Below are 20,117 nucleotides of genomic sequence, written 5' to 3' on the forward strand. Positions count from 1 at the left end.
TTGGGGGTCTTTAGGATAAGACTTTTCAGACTGGAAGAGATCTTAGCTTATCTAGGCCAACCTTCTCTGTTTTCTGGGTGCCCAGAGTCAAGGCAGCAAATCGTGGCAGTCAAACATCAACTCAGGTTCATTCCTGCTCAGAGCCCTTTGCCTCACCTCTGTACTACCTTTTTTGGCCATAAGGGGGTACTCGTGGGTCCTGGAAAAGACAATATCCAGAAGAGTGCTTACTCATGCCAGTTGGACTTGGGCAGGAGGAGGGCTGGAGCAGGTCATAAAAAGAAAATCAGTTCTCTCCTGATAAGACTTTCTTGCTAAAACCCAGTTGAGCTTGAATCAACAAACAAGGTCCAGGGTGGGAGTAGCCCTGAAGGGGGATGGGAGCAAACACTCCAGGCCATTTTTCAGCATCATTACTTCACAGGGTTTATAACCCGATGCAGAAAATGTTCCTGTGTGTATAATTCAAACAAACTCTGTTTTTCTATTCCCTCGGTTGGTACCCTGTTGTGACAAGCCTGGACTGATGACAGGCAGCTCCCATGTGATGATGACCTCAGAGAAGGCACTGGCAAAAAGAATATGTGTGTGCAGAGGGAGTTCTGACCTGCAGGCCCCATGCACAGGCCAACGGGGACCAGGGGTGGCCTGGCGGGTGGCCCAGCCGGCTCCTTACCCCAGGGCTGACGCCTCTGACACAGCAGGGGGAAAAGAATGACAGGAGAGGGGAGTGAAAGGGCTTCTGTTGCGAAAGCAGCTCAATTTCACAGAGGTCTTGGGGCCCTGCCCAGCAACCCTTCCTCCCCACTTCTGATGGCTGGCTCCCTGCACTTAACACTGATCTTCCAGTTGAGATACAGGCTGGGGCCAAGGAGGGAGGAGACCCTCGAGCAGGCCCTGAGCAGGCAGAGGTCTCTCAGCCTTGAGTGATTCTAGGGCCCAAGCCAGGGGCTCCCCTCCAGTTCTCTGCACAGGTTCCCCACCCGACATTTAATCTGTCCACGCCCTGCATCCGGGCCCACACCTCCGCCTGGCCCTCTGTCACAACTTCTTCTCTCTCGAGGCCCTTCTTGCCAAGGTCCCAGGCAGCAAGGGGCCCAGCAACCTGTGCTGGGGGCAGCCCTTATGGCAAGGGCTGAGCCACCTGGGAAGAAGGGGGAGCAGGAGGGACTCGGAGGAGGGGTGAGCTCTCTGGAACTGTCTGGAGAGTGATGGATAAAGAGATCACATGGCAGGCATGCAGGCTGGACTGAAGGGTCCAGTGTCTTGAGCTGTAGCAGCAGCAAACAGGCAGGCGGCTGAGACAAGCTGGCCGTGACAGACGGGAGCTGGGCTCAGACCCACCTTCCTAGGTCCCAGGGGCTCTGGTGCCCAAGGGAGAAGTTAGGAGGACCTGCTCCTGGATTCTGCTCGTTGGAAGGAATCCTGAGTGTTTGGAGGCCAGCCTCTGAGGTCCCAGCTCCTGGTTGAGTCCCAACCTGCAGAGCTGGGATGGCCTTCGGGTCAGGCCTGCTGTGCAGCCCTTCACCCCAGCCTCTGGTGAAGCAGCCAGATGTCCGCTTCCTGGGCTGAGGCAGGACTCGCTGACTTCAGGGCTCGGAAGCTGCTCACACAGGTGAGTGACCCCGGGGCTCAGACGCTGGTCACATACATGATCTCGACACACAGCCGCTTCTCCGGACTGCCCGTGTCCTCCACGGCGAGGCGCTGCTCCGGGGCAGCTGCTGGGACGGCTCCTTCGGCCTCAGCCCGTGGCCCCTGCCGCTCCTTCTTGCCCAGGACACAGAAACTGCCACCCATGAAGAGGGCGGCCGAGATGAGGAAGAAACTTGACATGTAGAAAACGTAGCTGAAGTCGTTGGTGGCGTCCAGGAGGAGTCCTGGGGGCACAGAGAGCAAGTCAGGTCACTGCCCGGGACTGCCGGCTCCCTGCACCCCCTAAACCGTGTGCTCTGTGACGGCAGGGGTTCCGTCCCTGCCGCCTCCCCAGCACTGGCTGGTACCTCGTTGGCATTCGTTAGGTATTTGTTGAATGAAAGGAAAGAGAAGCAAACCAGCCTTGGCCTGGGCAGCCAGTCCTCGGGCCGGAAGAGCACTTCAGGGCATGGTTCCTTCTCCCTCAGTGGCAGGCGGCCAGGGACTCAAGGGCCTGGCGTCTGGGGTATCTGCTCAGCCATGCCCTGGGCCCTCGTCAGCTCTCGCCGCTCGTCAACCCTGGAGAACTCCCTTGAAAACTGGGACTCCCAGTGTCACATGCGGGGGAGGGGGGGGAAGTCCCCATCATCTGACTGTGATAAGCACACTGTCTGTCGACTGTTACCCCCCAACCACAGCACCGCAGGCTCCACACACCTCCCCCTTCACTCTGAATGTCACATACTCAGTTGCCCAGCACGGCCATGCCAGTGGCTCTCTGCTTCCGTATCTGTCTGCTTCCCTTCCAGCACGAAATCACCACCATGATCGCAAAGGTGCCTCTTTGCCCCAACCCTCGACTCTTCCACCAGAGGCTGAGCCCTGAGCGGTGGGGACCAGTGCTGTGTGTCCAGCCCTGCCCACCTGGTGAGTGGCATGGGGGGACAGTCACAGCAGGTGTTCTCATCTGCGTTTTGCAGACAACACTGTGGCTCACAGGAGGAGCATGACTTGCCCAGGGCCTTCAGGCAGGAATGGGGAGGAGTAGGATGTTAACAGCAGACACGACATGTACATAGCTTCTATCACGTGCCACGCTCTCTGCTGACCTTTTTGCTGCATGACCTGTGATCCCCACAAACAAGCCAAGAGGTGGATTCTATTGTCATCCCCACTTTGCTGATGAGAACAGAGGCACAGAGGGGAAGACAAAAAACTGAGGTAGGTCTGGTACCAAAAGCCTTAGTTTTGACTGTTTATACCATGATCGCCAGCTGGGGAACAGGCTGTGGCCAGTCCCCCGAGGTGATTGAGACAATCACAAATAGGGGTTTCCCTGGGGGCTCAGATAGTAAAGAATCTGCCCACAATGCGAGAGACCAGGGTTTGATCCCTGGGTTGGGAAGATCCCCTAGAGAAGGGCATAGCAACCCACTCTAGTATTCTTGCTGGGAAAATCCCATGGACAGAGGGGCCTGGCGGGCTTCAGTCCATGCAGTCACAAAGAGTCGGACACAACTGAAGCAACCTGGCACGCACGCACCCCGCCCAGGCCACCCCGTGCCTGCCCTCCCTTCCCAGGGAGCCTCACCAGCCAGCGGCGGGGAGATGAGGATGGAGATGCTCTCCAGGACGGTGAAGAGCCCCAGGGCGCTGGAGAACCGGTCCATGGGGACAATGTCCATGAGGACCTGGAAGAGCAGGGCACCGATGCCGCTCATGGACACGCTATATACCAGGCAGTAGCCCACCAGCACCCAGAAGTCGGCCGACACCACGCACACCAGGTTGGTGAGCCCGTTGAGCAGGGCCGCCAGGCTGAACAGGTACTTGCGGTGACCCGCAAACTCCCGGCGGCCCGCCACCAGCCCAGCCATGGGCCGCAGGAAGATGTTGCTAAAGCCGATGACGGAGATGAGCAGGGCCGCCTTGTGTTCATCCATCCCGTGCCGAACAGCGTACGGGACCAGGAAGATGTGGGGCAGCGGGAAACCCATGATCATCCAGACAACCCCCAGTGTGTACACGCGGTAGCCCACGTTGTCCCGCAGGACGTCGAAGGCCAGGTGGCGCCGGATGGCCCGGCCACACGCCGCTGGGCAGCCTCGCGAGGGTCTCTTGGAAGGCGAGGGGAGGCCTTCTCTGGCCTCCAGGGTCACGCTGGCAGGCACGGGCCTCACAACGGCCCCGCAGACGCAGCAGTGGAGAAGGACCCCGCCAAAGATGAGGAAGGTGCCTCGCCAGCCCAGCTCCTCCAGGAGGTAACGGGAGAGCAGTGGCCACAGCGTGATGCCCAGGGAGACACCCGCTGAGGCCAGCGCGTTGGCCAGCACCCGCCAGCGGGTGAAGTACAGTCCCAGTGCGGTGATGCTCGACTGAAAGCTGAAGCACATGCCCAGGCCTGTGGAGGGAGAGGGGGGGACCAGCTCCAGGGCGCACCCAGCATGGGGACCCTGGGGTCACGTCCCGGGTCTGTCCTCCTTCCGTTCCAGCCCAGACCCACTTCCAGGTGCCCAGGAGTTTCAGGTGAAATCAGCCCACCACACCACCTCCCTGGAAGCATCCCGCCCCCCATCAGATCTGCCCTCTGAACAGATCCCACGGGCAAGGCACCAGGGGATGTTCAAACACCCAAATTGGGTGAAGTCTCTCCCTTGCTTAACACCTTCCAGAGATTTCCCTTCACACGGAGGAAAAAAGCCAAAGTATTTACTCTGCCCTGGAAGGCTCTACACGGGCTGGCCCCTGGTCATGTCTGGGTGCCATCTCAGGCCACTCGCCATGATAAAGCCCTATCAGCCCCACGTCCCTCCAGCAACTTCCCTCTCCCAGGCGCATCCATTTTCTCCTCTTTACTGTTAATAGATCATTCTCCTCCACTGTGATTTCTTCCGTGAAAACAAAACTCTCTCTTGACCCCAGTCTCTTCTGGATACCGGCCTGTGTCTCTGCTCCCTTATATCAAAATTTCTTGGAAATCCTGTCTCCACTGTCTTCAATTTCCTCCTTCCTGTTCTTTCTTTCTTTTTTTTCAGCAATATTACACAGCTTGTGGGATTGCAGTTTCCCAAGCAACTCGGGCCATGGCAGTGAAAGCCCAGAATCGTCCTAGGCCACCGGGCAACTCCCCTATTGTTCTCTTTTGAAAAAATCAGACTTTCATCCTTACCTCTGCTCCAGAATTATCAAGGCTGCCGCCCTCCACATTACAGTCACAGATGGAGTCTGATGCCCACTCAATCTGATCCATCAGTGGCTTCACGGTCCCTCCCTCCTCCTCCTCCTGGAGCACTTTCCTCACTTCCTTTGTCAAGAAACCCCTCTCTCCTGGTTCTCCTCCTACCTCTCTGTCACTTCTTCCTGCCCAGGCCACGAACCACTGGAGTGTCCGTGTCCTGGGCCCCAGACCCCAGTCTTTATCATCCTTCCTCCCTCATTCCCTTAGTGACAGCAGGGTGATAACCTCATCTCACGACCTGAATACCAGGGGTCTCAGGACTCCCCAGCTGGCCACTCCAGCTCAGGGCCGGACCAGGTGTGTCCAAACCTGGGCTTCCCACCCGCCTATGAACCTGCTCTTCCCCTCGAGTCCGCATCATAGTTAGTGGCCACCCCTTTCTTCCCTACCCTTGGTATCACCCTTGGCTCTTGGGTCATCCTGATGTCCTTCTCTGCACCTCACCTGCAATCCTGAACGAGACCCTTTCCCATAGCCTCCATCGTGTCACGCTGGTTTAAGGTTGCAGACGCCTCCTGGCTGGGTGATGACCATTCCCCCATCTGTTCTTTGCTCTCAGCCTAGCCTCCTGTGGTGTGCTCACAACACCACAGCTAGGATACTGCCTGTGTGCATGCTTGCTAAGTTGCTTCAGTCATGCCCGACTTTTTGGGACCCTATGGACTGTAGCCCACCAGGCTCCTCTGTCCATGGGATTCTCCGAGCGAGAATACTGGAGTGGGCTGCTATGCCCTCTCCTCCAGGGGATCTTCCTGACCCAGGGATCGAATCCACATCTCTTACGTCTTCTGCACTGGCAAGTGGGTTCTTTACCACTAGCACCACCTGGGAAGTCCCCAGGGTAGTACCTAGTTCTTCACAAATAGTGGCTGAATGACGTCCCTCTGCCCAAACCCCTCACTGGGCTTCCCATCTCACTACAAAGCCTTTGAGGAACTAAACCCTGTCTGGCCTTCTTCCCTGCTGCCTCGCCGCCCCACCCCCCACCTCCTTGACCTTTGTTCACGCCCTTCTACCCTATTGGGCTTCCCTGGTGGCTCAGCTGGTAAAGAATCCACCCGCAATGCGGAAGACCTGGGTTCGATCCCTGTGTTGGGAAGATCCCCTAACCCACTCCAGCATTCTGGCCTGGAGAATTCCATGGACTATACAGTCCATGGAGTTGCAGAGGTGGACGCTTTCACTTTCACTTCTATCCTATCGTTGTCCTCAGTGCTCCAAGAGCATTCCTGGGCCTTTGGTCTTACTGCTCCTTCTGGAATGTTCTTCCCCGGGGAGCCTGGTGGCAGATGCCTTACCTCCTTCTTGCCAAATGTCACCTTCTCTGCTCTAAGGCCTTCTCTGACAGCTCTGCTGAAAGCAGCAAGCTGGGACTTCCCTGGTGGTCAGAGTTAAAAGACTCCACGCTTCCACTGCAGGGGGTGCGGGTTCCATCCCTGGTCCAACAACTGAGATCCGACAAGCCTCAGGCACAGCCAAAAAATAAAAAGCAGCAATCTCCCCCAACCCTGCTATATCTTTTGCACTGGCTGTTTTAGTTATTCCATCTCTATACTTGTCTAATCTCTGCCCAACCCCACCTGAACAAGGACACTATGGCATCAGCTGCCCCGTCTTCCTGGGCACTTGTCAGGATTGACCCTCGTTACTTATCTGTTCGTTGTTCCTCTGCCTCGAGTGGCTGTGAGCAGCCCCAGAGGATTCGAAGCTTTGCCTGCCCTGTTCACCACGCCTGGCCCTTTTCAGTCTCGTACCCAGTACTCACCCAGTAACTCTCGAAATGGAATGACAGTCACCTGTGATGAATCCTGCCGTGAGGTAGAGCTGGCCGAGGGTGCGGCAAAAGGAGGCGGCCACCATGCCCAGGCTGGCCAGCACGCCGCCCAGCAGCATCGTCGCTCTGCAGCCAAAGCGTCCCACCAGGACACTACACAGGGGGCCTGTGGGGAGGGGGCAGGCGGCAGGTGACAGCTGGATGATGAGGTCAGAGGAAGGGAGGGGGCTTAGGAGGGGGTTCCAGGAGGAACTAGCAGGTGGCTTAAAGGGCACAAGCCCCAGGGCTTCCCTGGGGGCGCAGTGGTAAAGAATTCGCCTGCCAATGCATGAGACACGGGTTCAAATCCCTGATCCAGGAAGATCCCATATGCCGTGGAGCAATGAAGCTCATGCACCACAACTACAGAGCAATGAACCTGTGCTTACAGCCCAGGAGCCTCAACTACCAAAGCCAGTGTACCCTAGAGCCTGTGCTCCACAAGAGAAGCCACCACATTGAGAAGCCCGCACACAGCAGCTAGAGAAGAGCCCCCACTCGCTACAACTAGAGCAAAGCTTGCATAGCAACAGAGACAGCACAGCCAAAAAGAAATAATAAATGCGTGCGTGCTATCACTCAGTTGTGTCTGACTCTGCAACCTATGAACTGGAGCCTGCCAGGCTCCTCTGTCCATGGGATTTCCCAGGCAAGAATACTGGAGTGGGCTAACATTTCCTCCTCCAGGGGATCTTCCTGACCCAGGGATCGAACCTGGATCTGCTGTGTCTCCCGCATTGGCAGGTGGATTTTTTTTTTTTTTTTTTAACCACTGAACCATCCAGGGAAGCCCTCAATTAAAAAAAAGGCACAGGCACAAGTCCTGGAACACACAAGCCTGGTTCTGATCCCCATCCTGCTCAAGACTGTCTACAGGCCGAGCACGGCCAGTCCCTCTCTAGGCCTTGGTTTCCTCCTGCAGAGGCTGAGGGGTCAGGCTGGGTGATGTCTGAGCAGCTGTGAGGTGAGGTGCTGCAAATATTCAATTTGATCCTGACCAGGACCCCCAGAGTTACAGACTAAGGCTCTCCACTGCACTGATCAGAGGCTGCATCCATCTGGGTGAAATCGTGACCTGGGTGGATGCCCCTCGCAGGGGTCGGTCTCAGTGGACCACAGTCCCAGGGCAGCTACATCACGGTGAGCACCTCTAGTCCCCGTTCCCCACTCTTCCATCCTCAGGAGGACTAGCTGCAGTCCTCCCACCATCCTTCAATCTGTTCAGGGTGGGCAACCGGGGCCTTGGGCTACCCTGCATCCCCTCGCTCCGGCCTCTGGAGAAAAGTGGGTGGGGTACCTTCTCCCATCCCCCATTCCCTCCAGCCCCCACCGAAGTCTTGCATCACTAGACATTTGGCTTCTGGTGGAGAGGGGCCTGTCCTCCCCCACCTTTACCCTGAGCTGCTTTCTCATCAGTGCAGACCCAGAGTAGAAGTGAGCCAGTCCTGGCTGGCAGATCCTTGACACCTCACAGGGCCCCATTCGCCAAACACCTTGCTCCGCACCGCCCTGCCCTCCCAAATACATAGAGTTTCTCCAGAGTTAACTCTCCCAGAGCGCAGCCAAAGGGACAGAGAAAGTGTGTGTGTATACGCAGTGTGAGTTCGGCTGCTTGGTGTGGGTGTGAGCCAGTCTGAGCGTGGGAGTAATAGTGGAAGTGAGTGGCCCATCCTCAGAGGTAATCAAGGAGAGGCAGCCACAGAGGGAGAGGCGAGGCTTTGAAATGGACATGACCGCTGACCCATACATCTTTCCCACCTCCATACTTTGACCTGACTTTGGAAAGGTGACATTGGGGAAAACCCTGAGTCATCGTGTGTGGGGCGGGGGCTGGGATGTGTGCCAGCTTAGCTGAGATAGCAGAGGGTGCTGGGGTGGGGCACTGGAAGGCAAATGTTCCCTCTGCATGGGCACGGTGTCTGCCCCAAACTCACCCTATAGCATGGGCAAGGCCTCGGATACTCCGTGCTGGCTGTCTTCATCTCTAAAATGTGTGGGTTTGGGGGGTACTTAGGATCAAGGATACTTTCAAGTTTAAAATTTCCACAATACTCCGAATGAGCATAGACTAAAGGCGTGTGTGTGTATGTAAGACAGACACATAGGAGTCCTGGGCCGACAGGAATGTTGGCATGCCTCCTGGGTGTGAGTCTAAAGCTGGCTGGAGAGCAGGGTCCCCACTGAATGCCCGGTTCCTAGTCCCTGGCCCAGACCCCTCTCCGGTTGCAGAGAAGGGGCCATCTGAGATTCACGCTTCTGCCCATGCTTGTTGGCTGAAAGGCTGTGTGGTCTGAGCCAGGCCTGGCCTTGCTCCTTGCCCCGAGCCCGTGTCCCAAGTAGCAGGTTCGAGGGTCATGTCAGTGAAGGTGGCTCCTAGCGCGGTCTGACTTCCTTCCTGGTGCCAGTGGAGGGCAGGGAGATGGATCACCTGAGACAGGCAACCAGGGGTGGGGAGAGCCCGGTGGGCTGTCCAGTCGAGCCCCCCCAGAGGTCACTGCCCATGGAGTCTCCCTGGAGACCTCCCAGGAGTCGGGGGGCAGGCCTGCGAGCCCAAGGCTACCATGGAGAACCCACCTGGGCCCCCTTCCCTTTCCCTGGGGTCAAGGTGAGCCCTTTGCATCTCTGGAGAAGGCAACCAGGAACCGAGGGGACTACCCTCCATCTCCGCAGCCCTCTGCTTCCTGGTCAGAGATGGGGTTCTCACTCTGCCCCCTCTTGCTCCTGGGGTCCTTCTCCAGCCCTGCTTCCTGTCCTGAAGCCCTGATGAGGGCTGCTTCTACTGCCCGAGCTCTCAGACCTGGCGGGACCCCAGGTCTGGCTTGATCCTCCCACACTCATCAGGAGGACCAGCTTTACATCTTGGGGGCCTCCCTGCCCTGTGCCCCTCCCCGGCCCAGTCCAACCCAGCCCAGCCCCACAGGATCCTGGGCGGGGGAACTGGCCCTGCTGAAATCAAGATGACATCCCAGGAATTCACAGCACCAGGCAAAACCTGTGGCCCCAGAGAGAGGGACCCAGGAGGCCAGAGAGGTTGTGGCTGCCTCCCTTCCCCCCAGGGCTCCTTCTCATCCCTCCCCGCATCCCAGCCCACACCCAGTCCCTCCCCGTCCTGCTCACCCCCTGCATGGAGCATGGCTGTCAGGATGGAGGGGAACCAGGAGGTCTCGCTGTTGCTGGCCTGGAACTCACGCTGCAGTTCGGTGAAGAAGATGCCGATGCACGTGGGGAAGCCCAGAGTGAGGCCCTGCGTCACCACGGAGGCCAGCAGCACCACCCAGGCCCAGCAGCCCTCGGAGCGCTTCAAGGCCTGGGGCATCCTTGGCTACGAGTGCTGCGGCCACAGCCTGACCGGCGCCCGGGTTGCCTGGGGAAGGGACAGAAGGGAGCTGCCAGCTGTGCCTGGGCGGCTGGACCTGTCCCTTCCTCTCACCCTGGCACCGGGTTCAGCAGAGGGGCGCCGCCCCCTGGGAGGTGGCCAGAAGCCCATGCACTGGCCTTGGCATCGCCTTTCCCCTACTTCTCAGAGCCAGCCTGGCAGGAGGGACAGGAGGGGCCGGCAGGTGAGCCACTGTGGGCCCGGGCGGGGGGAGGGGGACGCTTTCCAGCTGTGCCGTCATCTAGGGGTCAGCAGGTGGGGCTGCCCGCCCAGCCCAGCCGAGGCCGCGGCGCCCGAGCGCGGTAACTGCCGGGAGAGGAGCCGCCGTCTGGAGCCGCTCAGCCCTGGGGCCGCACAGGCACACAGTGACGCCTCTCTAAACGTCCCGACCAGCCGTCCTGCTTCTCGCGCCCCAGGCACAGCCAGGCTCCCTGTCAGAGCCACGCTGACGGCCCGGGAGCCAGCGGGCCGGGCGGCCGAGCAGGCAGCCGCGGCACAAGGCGCCCCACAGCACGGCGTCCGCCGAGCGGAGCCCAGGCTCCCTGCAGCGCCCCTGTCAACACACACACACACACCACACACACCACACATACTACACACACACACACCACACACACACACACCACACATACTACACACACCACACACACAACACATACTACATACACCACACACACACACACACCACACACCACACATACTACACACACCACACATACTACACACATACACACACCACACACACACACCACACATACACACACCACACACACACCACACATACTACACACACCACACACACAACACATACTACATACACCACACACACACACACCCCACACACACACACCACACACACCACACACCACACACACCACACATACTACACACACACACACCACACATACTACACACACCACACACACAACACATACTACACACACACACACACACACCACACATACACCCCCCCACACACACACACGCACACGCACCACACACACCACACATACTACACACACCACACATACAACACATACTACACACACCACACACACACACCACACACACACACCCCACACACCACACATACTACACACACCACACACACAACACATACTACATACACCACACACACACACACACCACACACACACACCACACACACACCACACACACTACACACACCACACACACACACACACCACAGACACCACACACAGACACACACCACACACACACACCCCACACACACCACACACACACACACCACACACACACCACACACACACACACCACACATACTACACACACCACACACACAACACATACTACACACACCACACACACACACACCACACACACACCACACACACACACACTCACCACACACACCCACACCACACCCACACACACTCACACACACACACACTCACCACATACACCCACACCACACCCACACACACTCACACACACCACACACACACACACACCACACACACACAGAGCACACACACCACACATACACACATACCACACACAGAGCACGCATAAACACACCACACATGCACACACACACCACACAACACATAACACACGCCCCACAGTCACACAGAGGAGAGGCCTGTCCCTGCCAGGGCTTCTCTGAGCACCCCACAAAACACACACACACACCACATACCACACACACAGCACACACATACCACACAACACACAACACATACCACATGCACGCAGCACATCCCATACACACAGCACACATACCACACAATGCACACACAGCACAGATACACACACACAGCACACATACACATACCGCACATACACACACAGCACAGATACACACACCACACAACACAGACACAACACACATACCACACAACTCACACGCATAACACACACATGTAACACACATAAAACATAACACACAGCACAGAGAACACACACAGTCACACATGAATGTACAGAAAGGTGCACAGCACAGACATACGAAGCACACAAACATATGTGACACCGGTGCATACACAGTCACACAGGAATGCATAGGAAGATACCCATTCACACAGATGGGCACAGTTACACACACAGACATGCACATACGTAGATACACACGCAGACACATAGACAGACACACACCACATAGACAGGCAGAGAGAAACACATGGAATCACCCAGGCACACAGAGTTACATGCAGACCCACACTTACACACAGAAAAATCCAGAGACACATGGACACACACAGTCAGTCACACGTTTGTTCAGGAGGGCATAAGACATACACAGAGATATACATGCTCAGACATACACATATGCAGAAGCACACCTAGAGAGACAGTGAGGCAAGCCCAGAGACAGACAGACACATGCTACACAGACAAACAGACACACACAATCAAACACGGTCACAGGCTATGCAAACACACACACCCTCACATCTTTGGCTCAGTCCTACCTTGGTTCCTCGCCACCACCAGGGTCACTGCCCCCATCACAGAAGCTGCCTTATCCAGGCCTTGACGCCCAGCCTCATCCCCAAATGCAAAGCCCTTTTTCCAGTCCCTCCATCCTGACTGCCCCTGCTCCCAGGCCTGCAGGGGCCCCGACCTCACCCACGCCAGGCAGTAGGAGCAGTCCTGGGAGCTCCTGTTCCCACAGCCTGCCTCCTTTCTGCCCCAGGCCCTGAAGATCCATGGAAACTCAGGAAACTATCAGAAATACAAAACCCCTCTTCCTGCCCAGCCCAGCACCCCACACCTTCCCCACAGGCCCTGGAGCTTCAACACAGCACCCAAGCTGGATCCAGCCTAACTGCCTCCTTCCTGGGCTCCAACCCCTAACCTTTCTCCGGCATAGGCCTATTCCCTCCCCAGAGGACCTCCAGGGGCCCTGCCATGGTGAGTACCTCATTCATCCTAGCCTGGGAGAGTGAGTGTGAGTGAGTGAGTGAGTGAGTGTGAGTGTGCGTGACCTTGAGTCCTGTGTGTGGGCTGGAAACACCTCCTGCTCTCCTGGCTCCTGCACATGACACTGGCCCTAGAGATCACCCCAGCCCCGATTCTCCGGCTCAGCCCCAAGCTTGGGGGCAAACCTCAGATCCCCTTCCAGCAAACTGGCTCTCACCCCTACCAGGATTTCTCTTCCCTCAGCAAGGAGAAAGGCCACGGATGCCACCTGATCCCGCCTGTGAATGCTAAGTCTCCCCACCCTGCTCCAGTGCTCACCCTGCCTCCACACACCCGGACCCCTCCGTCTTCCTGGACTTGCCACTTTTCACCTTCCTCCCAGAAGGGCCACCAGCCTTCCCTCCGGCAGGTCTCACCACAGCGCCCCACCCCCGGCACCCCCAAGCCCCTTCAGAGCAGCAGGCTGTCTCTGACCAGAGGTGGCAGGGAGAAGTAAGACGGGAGAGGAGACACGTGGGGGCCCCCAACCCCACTGCTCGGCTCTGGTCCCCTCTCCTTCACCCTTGCCTCCTGCCCCTCCATGCAGAGGCTTCTGGTGCCCTTATCAGCAGTTACTCCTCTGAGCACCCCCTCCAGTGAACTCTGTCCAGACTTCTGACCTTCACCCTGCACCTACCTTCCCTCGGAACCTTTCAGTGGAGCTGGTTTCTCCTCCCTCCAGGCCTCAGGGGACAATCAGAGCCCAGGAAACCCCAAGCACCTCTGTTCTCTCTTTACCCTGGCCCCCCTCTAGGAGCTGGCTTGCAGACTTCGGCCTTCTCCAAGGAGGCTGTGCCCTCCCATACAGCCCCCATGCAACTCCCAGGTCACACGCATAGCTTTTCTCTCCTGTTGGTCCTCCAGCACCCCCTCCCCGAGCCAGCTGGTCCCTCCTCGGGAACTTGGTTGCCGAGATTCCAAAATCCTCAGCCAGAGAGAAGTCCAGTCGGTCCTTCAAGAGTCAGCCCCAGCGGCATCTCCACGAAGCTATGCTGACCCCCAACTCTAGCCCCTTTCCTGAACTCCTCTCCTTAATAGTAGTTTTCACACCAAACTGGAGTGGATCCTTCCATGTTTATCGCTGTCACCTGCACTTCTCCTCCCTCTTCCACGCTAGAGCAGGGAGGGACCTGTTCACAGCCGCCCACCTGGCCTCCACCTGAGCACAAAAGGTAATATCAATGTGACTCACCTGTGTTCCCCGGGGGGGCGGGCAAGCCCAGGAACAAGGGTGAGCTGGTTTCCGGGCAGGCAGGTCCATTCCAGAAGACTCAAGCGGAACAGAACAGCAGTGTGGGCTCTGCTTCCGCCTCTGCCCCGGCAGAGAAGCCGTCTTCCCTTTGTACCTGGAACCAGGAGTCATGATCACCGCCTGGCCTGTGGTTGGGGCAAGGAGGGAGATGGGGCTGGAGCTGCTTCACTCTCACTTCCCGGGACTGGAGGTGAGCAGCTTACCACGGGACCTGCTGCGCAGAGAGAACGACCGTCTTCATGCCCAGGTGACCCAAAGCTGGCTGTATGGACGGAAGTTCAGATGACATCTCCTGTCCTTCTCCCATGACACACAGTGCCCAGTCTGTTTTTTAGGGCTTCCCATCTCATGCCAGGAGACTGGCCAGGCCCTCAGAATCCATCCCCGCCCCCCGCCCCAAGCTTGCAGGTACAGTCAAAAAAGGGCAGTGATGCTCTCACGCAGGGGTCTGGGGTTAGGGTCCTGGCGTGCAAGGGCCTCCCCTGGACCTCCCTCTCTTCTCCTGGTGGAAGAGCTGGTGAGAGGAAAACAAGGAACCGTCAGCTTTACCGACAGCAGAAGGATGGCCAGACCCTGGAGACCCCCTCCCTCCCCAGGCTCCACACCAGGCAGGATGCCCAGCCTGAAGCCCAGCGCAGAGGACAGGCAGGAGTGAGGTTCCTGCCAGACAGGGGAGCAGCGCGAGCCAGCCTGAGCTTGCGGTGGACAAGCCCTCAAATTCCTGGACCTGGCAGGAGCCCGGGGAAGGAAGAAGGCGGTTCCAGAGGTGGGCCAGCTGGAGCAGGTCACCCTCCTCCCTTCTCTGCCTCCAAAGGTGCCCCCACCACCCAGACAGGGGCCCCGGCTGACCACGGCCAGGAAGGGGGATGGGCGAGGCAGCGGGAACCTCATGACCTCTTGCCACCCTGGCACATTCCCTGCCGTCCGGATCAGTTTCCACAGGGCTTGCTTCCCACCCTCCCTCTCACGGCGGATCTCCTCTGGGTGGGGCTTCTGGGACGTCCAGGCAGCGTCCCCCGTGGAGGTTTCAGCCCAGGCCTTGGGTGGTGCCTGTCCCCTCACCCGCCAGGCCATGGGGGTCCCCAGCCATCCCAGGCTGGAGCTGCCCGTGGGATCCGGACAAGGAACTTTTCTGGATCCTCACCCCCAACAGGCTGGGAAAGGGCCCCGGAGGCCCCCGGCGGGGCGGGTCCGCGACGGCGCCCACGGGGACCCCGGGGCGGGAAGACACCTCGGGGGTCTTGGAGGGGCCTGGGGAGCCTGCTCACCGGCTCGCACAGGCCCGGCGGAGGGGCGGCTCCACTCCCGCCGAGCGCGGCTTCCTGCGGCCCGGCCCGCCCGCGGAGGAGGCGGCAGGACGCCTGGCGGCAGCGGGGACCAAGGGGCGGGGGCAGGGCGCGGGTGGGCGGGACCACCTCCGCGTCTTCGGGAGCCGGGCGGGAGGCCTCGGGGCCAGGCCCGGGGCAGCGGGGAGGCGGGGGCGGGCAGACACCGCTGCTCGCTAGCTCGCCCCCTCCTCCGAGTGGTCCGTACCACTCCAGCAGCCCCGACCCGGCTCCCGGCGCCTAGGGGCGCATTGGTATGTAATTAACGAGTAATTGGCGTAGCCCACCTGCTCACTGTCCAGCTTGTTGATTTTCCCGCTCTGATTCCGGGGCCCCGGGAGTGGAAGGCAGAAAGCCTGGGGTAAGAGAAGGCACCTCCCGGCAGCAGTCGCGTGGGCGGCCAGGATGCAGGGTTCCTTCTTACGAGGCTTTAGCTTTCTTCCAGTTTAAACCTAGAGCTTTGAATGCCACATCCAGGGGAGGCCGGGCAGGCAGCTGTCGGGGAGCAGAGAAGAGGGTGGACCCCTCAGCCCTAGGAGCGGGTAAGAGGGCCCCCACCTCCGCACGCGCTCCTCTCCCACCTAGCCAAGCCTTGATATGTATTGTTTAAAATGTATAGTTAGTGCAAAGTTACAGGAATCAAGATGGTGTGGTACTTACTACTGGGTAGACATATAGATCAGTGAAATAGAATTGAGAATAAGCCCTTACATTTACAGTTAGTTAATTTTCCATCAGGGTGCTCAGACAGTAAAGGATGGGAAGAAGTCTTTTCAGCAAACAGTGTTGGATAGCTGCATGTGAAAGAATGTGGTTGGACTGCTACCTCATACCGTTGAAAGAGAAAAAACAAAACAACACTAGAACTGTAAAAATTCTTAGAAGAAAGCATAGCAGTAACTCTTCATGACCTTGGATCAGGCAATGGGTTCTTCGACACTAAACCAAAAGCACAAGTGACAAAGGGGAAAAAAAACACATAAATTGGATGGCAAAAAAATTGGACTTCCCTGACAGTCTAAGACTCTGTGCTTCCACTGCAGGAGCCATGGGTTCGATCCTTGGTCAAGGAACTAAGATCATTGCATGCTGCATGGTGCAGCTCCAAAATCATCAGGAAAGTGAAGAGATAACTCTCAGAGTGGGAGAAAATATTTGCAAATCATATATTTGATAAGGGACCTGCATTGAGAATATATGAAGAACTCTCACAACTCAACCATAAAAAGACAACTAATTTTTACAAATACTTTTTACAAACAGTAAAAAGACAAATAATTTCATTAAAAATGGGTGAAATATATGAATAGATATTTCTCCAAAGAAGATATGCAAATGGCCAACAAGCCCATTGAAAAAATACTCAACATTATTATTCATCAGGGGAAATGCAAACCAAACCTTCAGTGAGATACCACTTCCCACCCACTGGGATAGCTTAACTTCTGGGTGAATGAGGTAAGAGATACTGTATCGAGTTGTGAGTCATACCTTAGACATCTGTGCCTGTGGTTCATTTTCTTGGCCACAGTCACAGGGCTGGGATTGCCTCTTACTTGGGGGATGTTCATCTTAGCCTGAGGTTCCCTGGATACAAACCTTGGGAGGAGGGGATTAAGGTTAATCCCATGGTCCCAAAGGGATGGTGTCAGGATTTGAGAGGTCCTGTGTAGGGGACAAAAGAGGGTCACACTCCAGGGTCTACACCATCTGGATCCCCCTTATCTCAGCTTGGCCTAGTACTGGGTGGCAGTGAGACAGGAGGGGGGGGGGGCAGGGTACAATCATTCCAATCACATGCACACATACACACACACACAAATGACTCAGCCGTTGAGAATACAAAAAAACTACTTAGAACCAAGTAGGACGGAGATGGGGGAAGATCCAACTTCTCATAGACTTTGAGCCTCATTATGTGCTCATTGTAACACATTAGCATACGCTAAACAACACAGGTGTCAAGATAGTTCCAAGGCCAACCAAAACAATAGGTGGTGGCCCAATTCCTGGAAATCCCCACCTCTACCCCAAAATAGTGGGAATAATCCTCCTACTTGTTAGAAATTACCAACCTATAAAAATGAACAACCCATACACCAGAACCACTCTCACCTTCTGAGAGGGACCTCTTTCAGTCTATGGAATGTGTTATTTCTCTAAATAGGCTCGCTTCCACTTTACTGTGGCTTGTTTTCTGCACAAAGTCGAGGACTCTCACTTGACACCCTGTCCCAGGAATCTCACCCGAAACCGGGAACTTGACTATACCTACCCCGGGTACTCAGAACAGGCTGGGTGTAGCCCTCCACCCCATTTGCAGGTACTCTGGCCCTACCCAGGGACTCAATGCCCAGGGGCTTCCTGGAGGCTCTTACCCTCTCTGGAAAAGTCAAACGAGGTTTCCCAGGACCCCACTGTCTTCTGGGGAGCCTCACTCTAATCTTCGACCTCTGCTCAACAAGATGAGACTCAGAGGGCTGTGGGCAAACCCCCTCCACCATCCCAGATGCTGGGTACGTCTTCAGAATAAAGCTCCCACCAGACTGGGGCATAGTCACTGTGGCTGCAGGGCTCAGAACTAGGGTCTGTGCCTACCCCAGGTCATCCCCGAAGCCTTCCTCTGTGACTGGGCCCCAAGGGTTGGTCTGAGGGTGCAGCCTGGTCATCAGGCCCTGTTTTCTTAGAGCATATTACAGCTGTAAAATGAGGAGTGGGCGACCAGGGACTCAGAGAAGCAAACTGAGGCATCTGCTCAAAGAGAGAGGGAGGCAGCTGCTCAAAGTCATAAACCTTTAGGAATTAATTCTAAGTAGTCAGTAGTTGGATTCCCTGGTGGCTCAGTGGTGAAGAATCCGCCTGCTAGTGCAAGAGACGTGGGTTGGATCCCTGGGTCTGGGAAGATCCCCTGGAGAAGGAACTGGCAACCCACTCCAGTATTCCTGCCTGGAGAATCCCATGGACAGAAAACCCTGGTGGGCTACAGTCTGGGGTCACAAAGAGGTGGACACAACTTAGCAACTAAACAATTAGTATTGAATAACACAATTGCAACACATCACTAAGAATAACAACCACCAAGTTCTACTGCTGATCTGCCAACCCTGCCTGAGATCCTTCCATCTGCACAGTTGCTTTCATTCCGTGAAACACTCTGTCCTGATGATCTTTTTTTTCAAATAACAAAAAATGTCGTCAGCCCTTGGTTGACCTGCATATGTCAGCTTAGAAGCCCCTTCCTCCAGGAAGCCCTCCCAGACCTCCCATGTTGAGGCCCTAATCCTGCTGAGTGTTGTGTGTCTCCCACATTGAGTTCCTTGAGCCTTAGGGAACTTTCTTGCCCAGTTGATCAAACATTGCCCCAGCACTTAACACAGGGTATAGCATAGAATAGTAATAACTGTAGCCATAAGGGTCACCATGTATGGAGGAGGTTCTAAGTACTGTTCAGATACTACCTCACTGGCTTAATGAAGGAATGGAGTATTGCCTGCCCCAAGTCAGTCCCTCCTTCCAGGATCTTGGGATCCTTTAATATATATACATATTTTTTATCCTTTAAAAAAATATGTATATATATTTAAGTCCACACTATGTGGCATGGGGGATCTTAGTTCTCCAACCAGGGATCAAACCAATGCCCTCTGCATTGGGACTCTTAACCACTGGACCACCAGGGAAGTCCCTAAAAATATTTTAATTACTGGAAAGCTCCAGGATGGAATCCTGGTCCCTCTGCCCCTCTCTCCCGGTGTTGGCCTGTGCCTGTGACCCTGTGGTGTCCTTGGCATGGACAGAGTGCCCTCTGCTGGGTTAGTGGGGACAGTCCATCCAGGTGCTTCTGGCCACTGCTGCCACTGGGTCCCGGGGCACCTTCCTGTTCGCAGGCCCCTCCCCTACTCCACCAGCCCTGTCCCTTTCCTGCCTTCTGCCTGTCACCCTCCTCTGCCTGCTTGCCCTCCTCTGCCAGGGCCTCTATCAACTTGTAGCTGGCCCCAGAGGCCTGGGCCATGCTACCCAACTTGCTGTTTCCCCCAAGTTTAGTCACTCAGTCGTGTCCGACTCTTTGCGACCCCATGGACTGTAGCCTACTAGGCTCCTCTGTCCATGGGATTTTCCAGGCAAGAATACTGGAGTGGGCTGCCATTTCCTTCTCCAATGTCCCCCAAAGATCCTCCTAAACTTAAATCTGAGGGGCCAAGTCTCTCCCAGGACTAGCCATAGCTGTAGACCTAATGTTGGGGTACCTAGTACCCTGGCCTCCCCTCCACTCCAGCCCCCTCACTCTGAGTCCTCTCTTCTCCAGCTTTCTCCTTTCTCTCTCTCTCTTTTTTTTTTTGGCTGTGCTGCAAGGCAAGTGGAACTTCCCTGACCAGGGATTGAACCTGTGCCCCCTGCAATCGGGACCCAGAGTCTTAACCCCTGCACCACCGGGGAAGTCCCCCTTTTGCCTTTCTTACCCAGAGTCTCTCCTCCACGCCACCCCCGTCTCTGGAGCTCCAAGCCCTTCTCCTTGAGATTTTCTCTCTGTCACC

General features: G+C 56.4%; 1 protein-coding gene and 1 long non-coding RNA gene across 8 annotated transcripts; one reads left to right on the top strand and one right to left on the bottom strand.

Annotated features, from left to right (window-relative positions):
• Nucleotides 1-726: 726 nt before the first annotated feature.
• Nucleotides 727-16,075, bottom strand: SLC16A5 (solute carrier family 16 member 5). Of its 7 annotated transcripts, XM_070479981.1 has the most exons (7): nt 15,526-15,610; nt 14,461-14,771; nt 14,198-14,351; nt 9,804-10,050; nt 6,670-6,813; nt 3,227-4,036; nt 727-1,880 (listed from the first exon to the last, which is right to left on the bottom strand). In XM_070479981.1, the coding sequence occupies exons 4-7, from the start codon at nt 10,000-10,002 to the stop codon at nt 1,633-1,635; spliced, it is 1,401 nt and encodes a 466-aa protein (XP_070336082.1). In that variant the 5' UTR covers nt 10,003-10,050; nt 14,198-14,351; nt 14,461-14,771; nt 15,526-15,610; the 3' UTR covers nt 727-1,632. The 7 variants fall into 7 exon arrangements, with proteins under 7 accessions (XP_070336082.1, XP_070336084.1, XP_020741465.2 ...); XM_070479983.1 differs by lacking the exons at nt 14,461-14,771; nt 15,526-15,610 and adding an exon at nt 15,870-16,075; XM_020885806.2 differs by lacking the exon at nt 14,461-14,771 and having other exon boundaries at nt 15,526-15,628.
• Nucleotides 10,206-14,203, top strand: LOC139039191 (uncharacterized). Its single transcript, XR_011492473.1, has 3 exons — nt 10,206-10,246; nt 12,829-12,957; nt 14,123-14,203. It is a non-coding gene; the product is annotated as an uncharacterized lncRNA (long non-coding RNA).
• Nucleotides 16,076-20,117: the final 4,042 nt, after the last annotated feature.

The sequence above is a fragment of the Odocoileus virginianus genome, chromosome 17 (assembly GCF_023699985.2).
Source record: "Odocoileus virginianus isolate 20LAN1187 ecotype Illinois chromosome 17, Ovbor_1.2, whole genome shotgun sequence".
NCBI classification, from domain to species: Eukaryota; Metazoa; Chordata; class Mammalia; order Artiodactyla; family Cervidae; genus Odocoileus; species Odocoileus virginianus.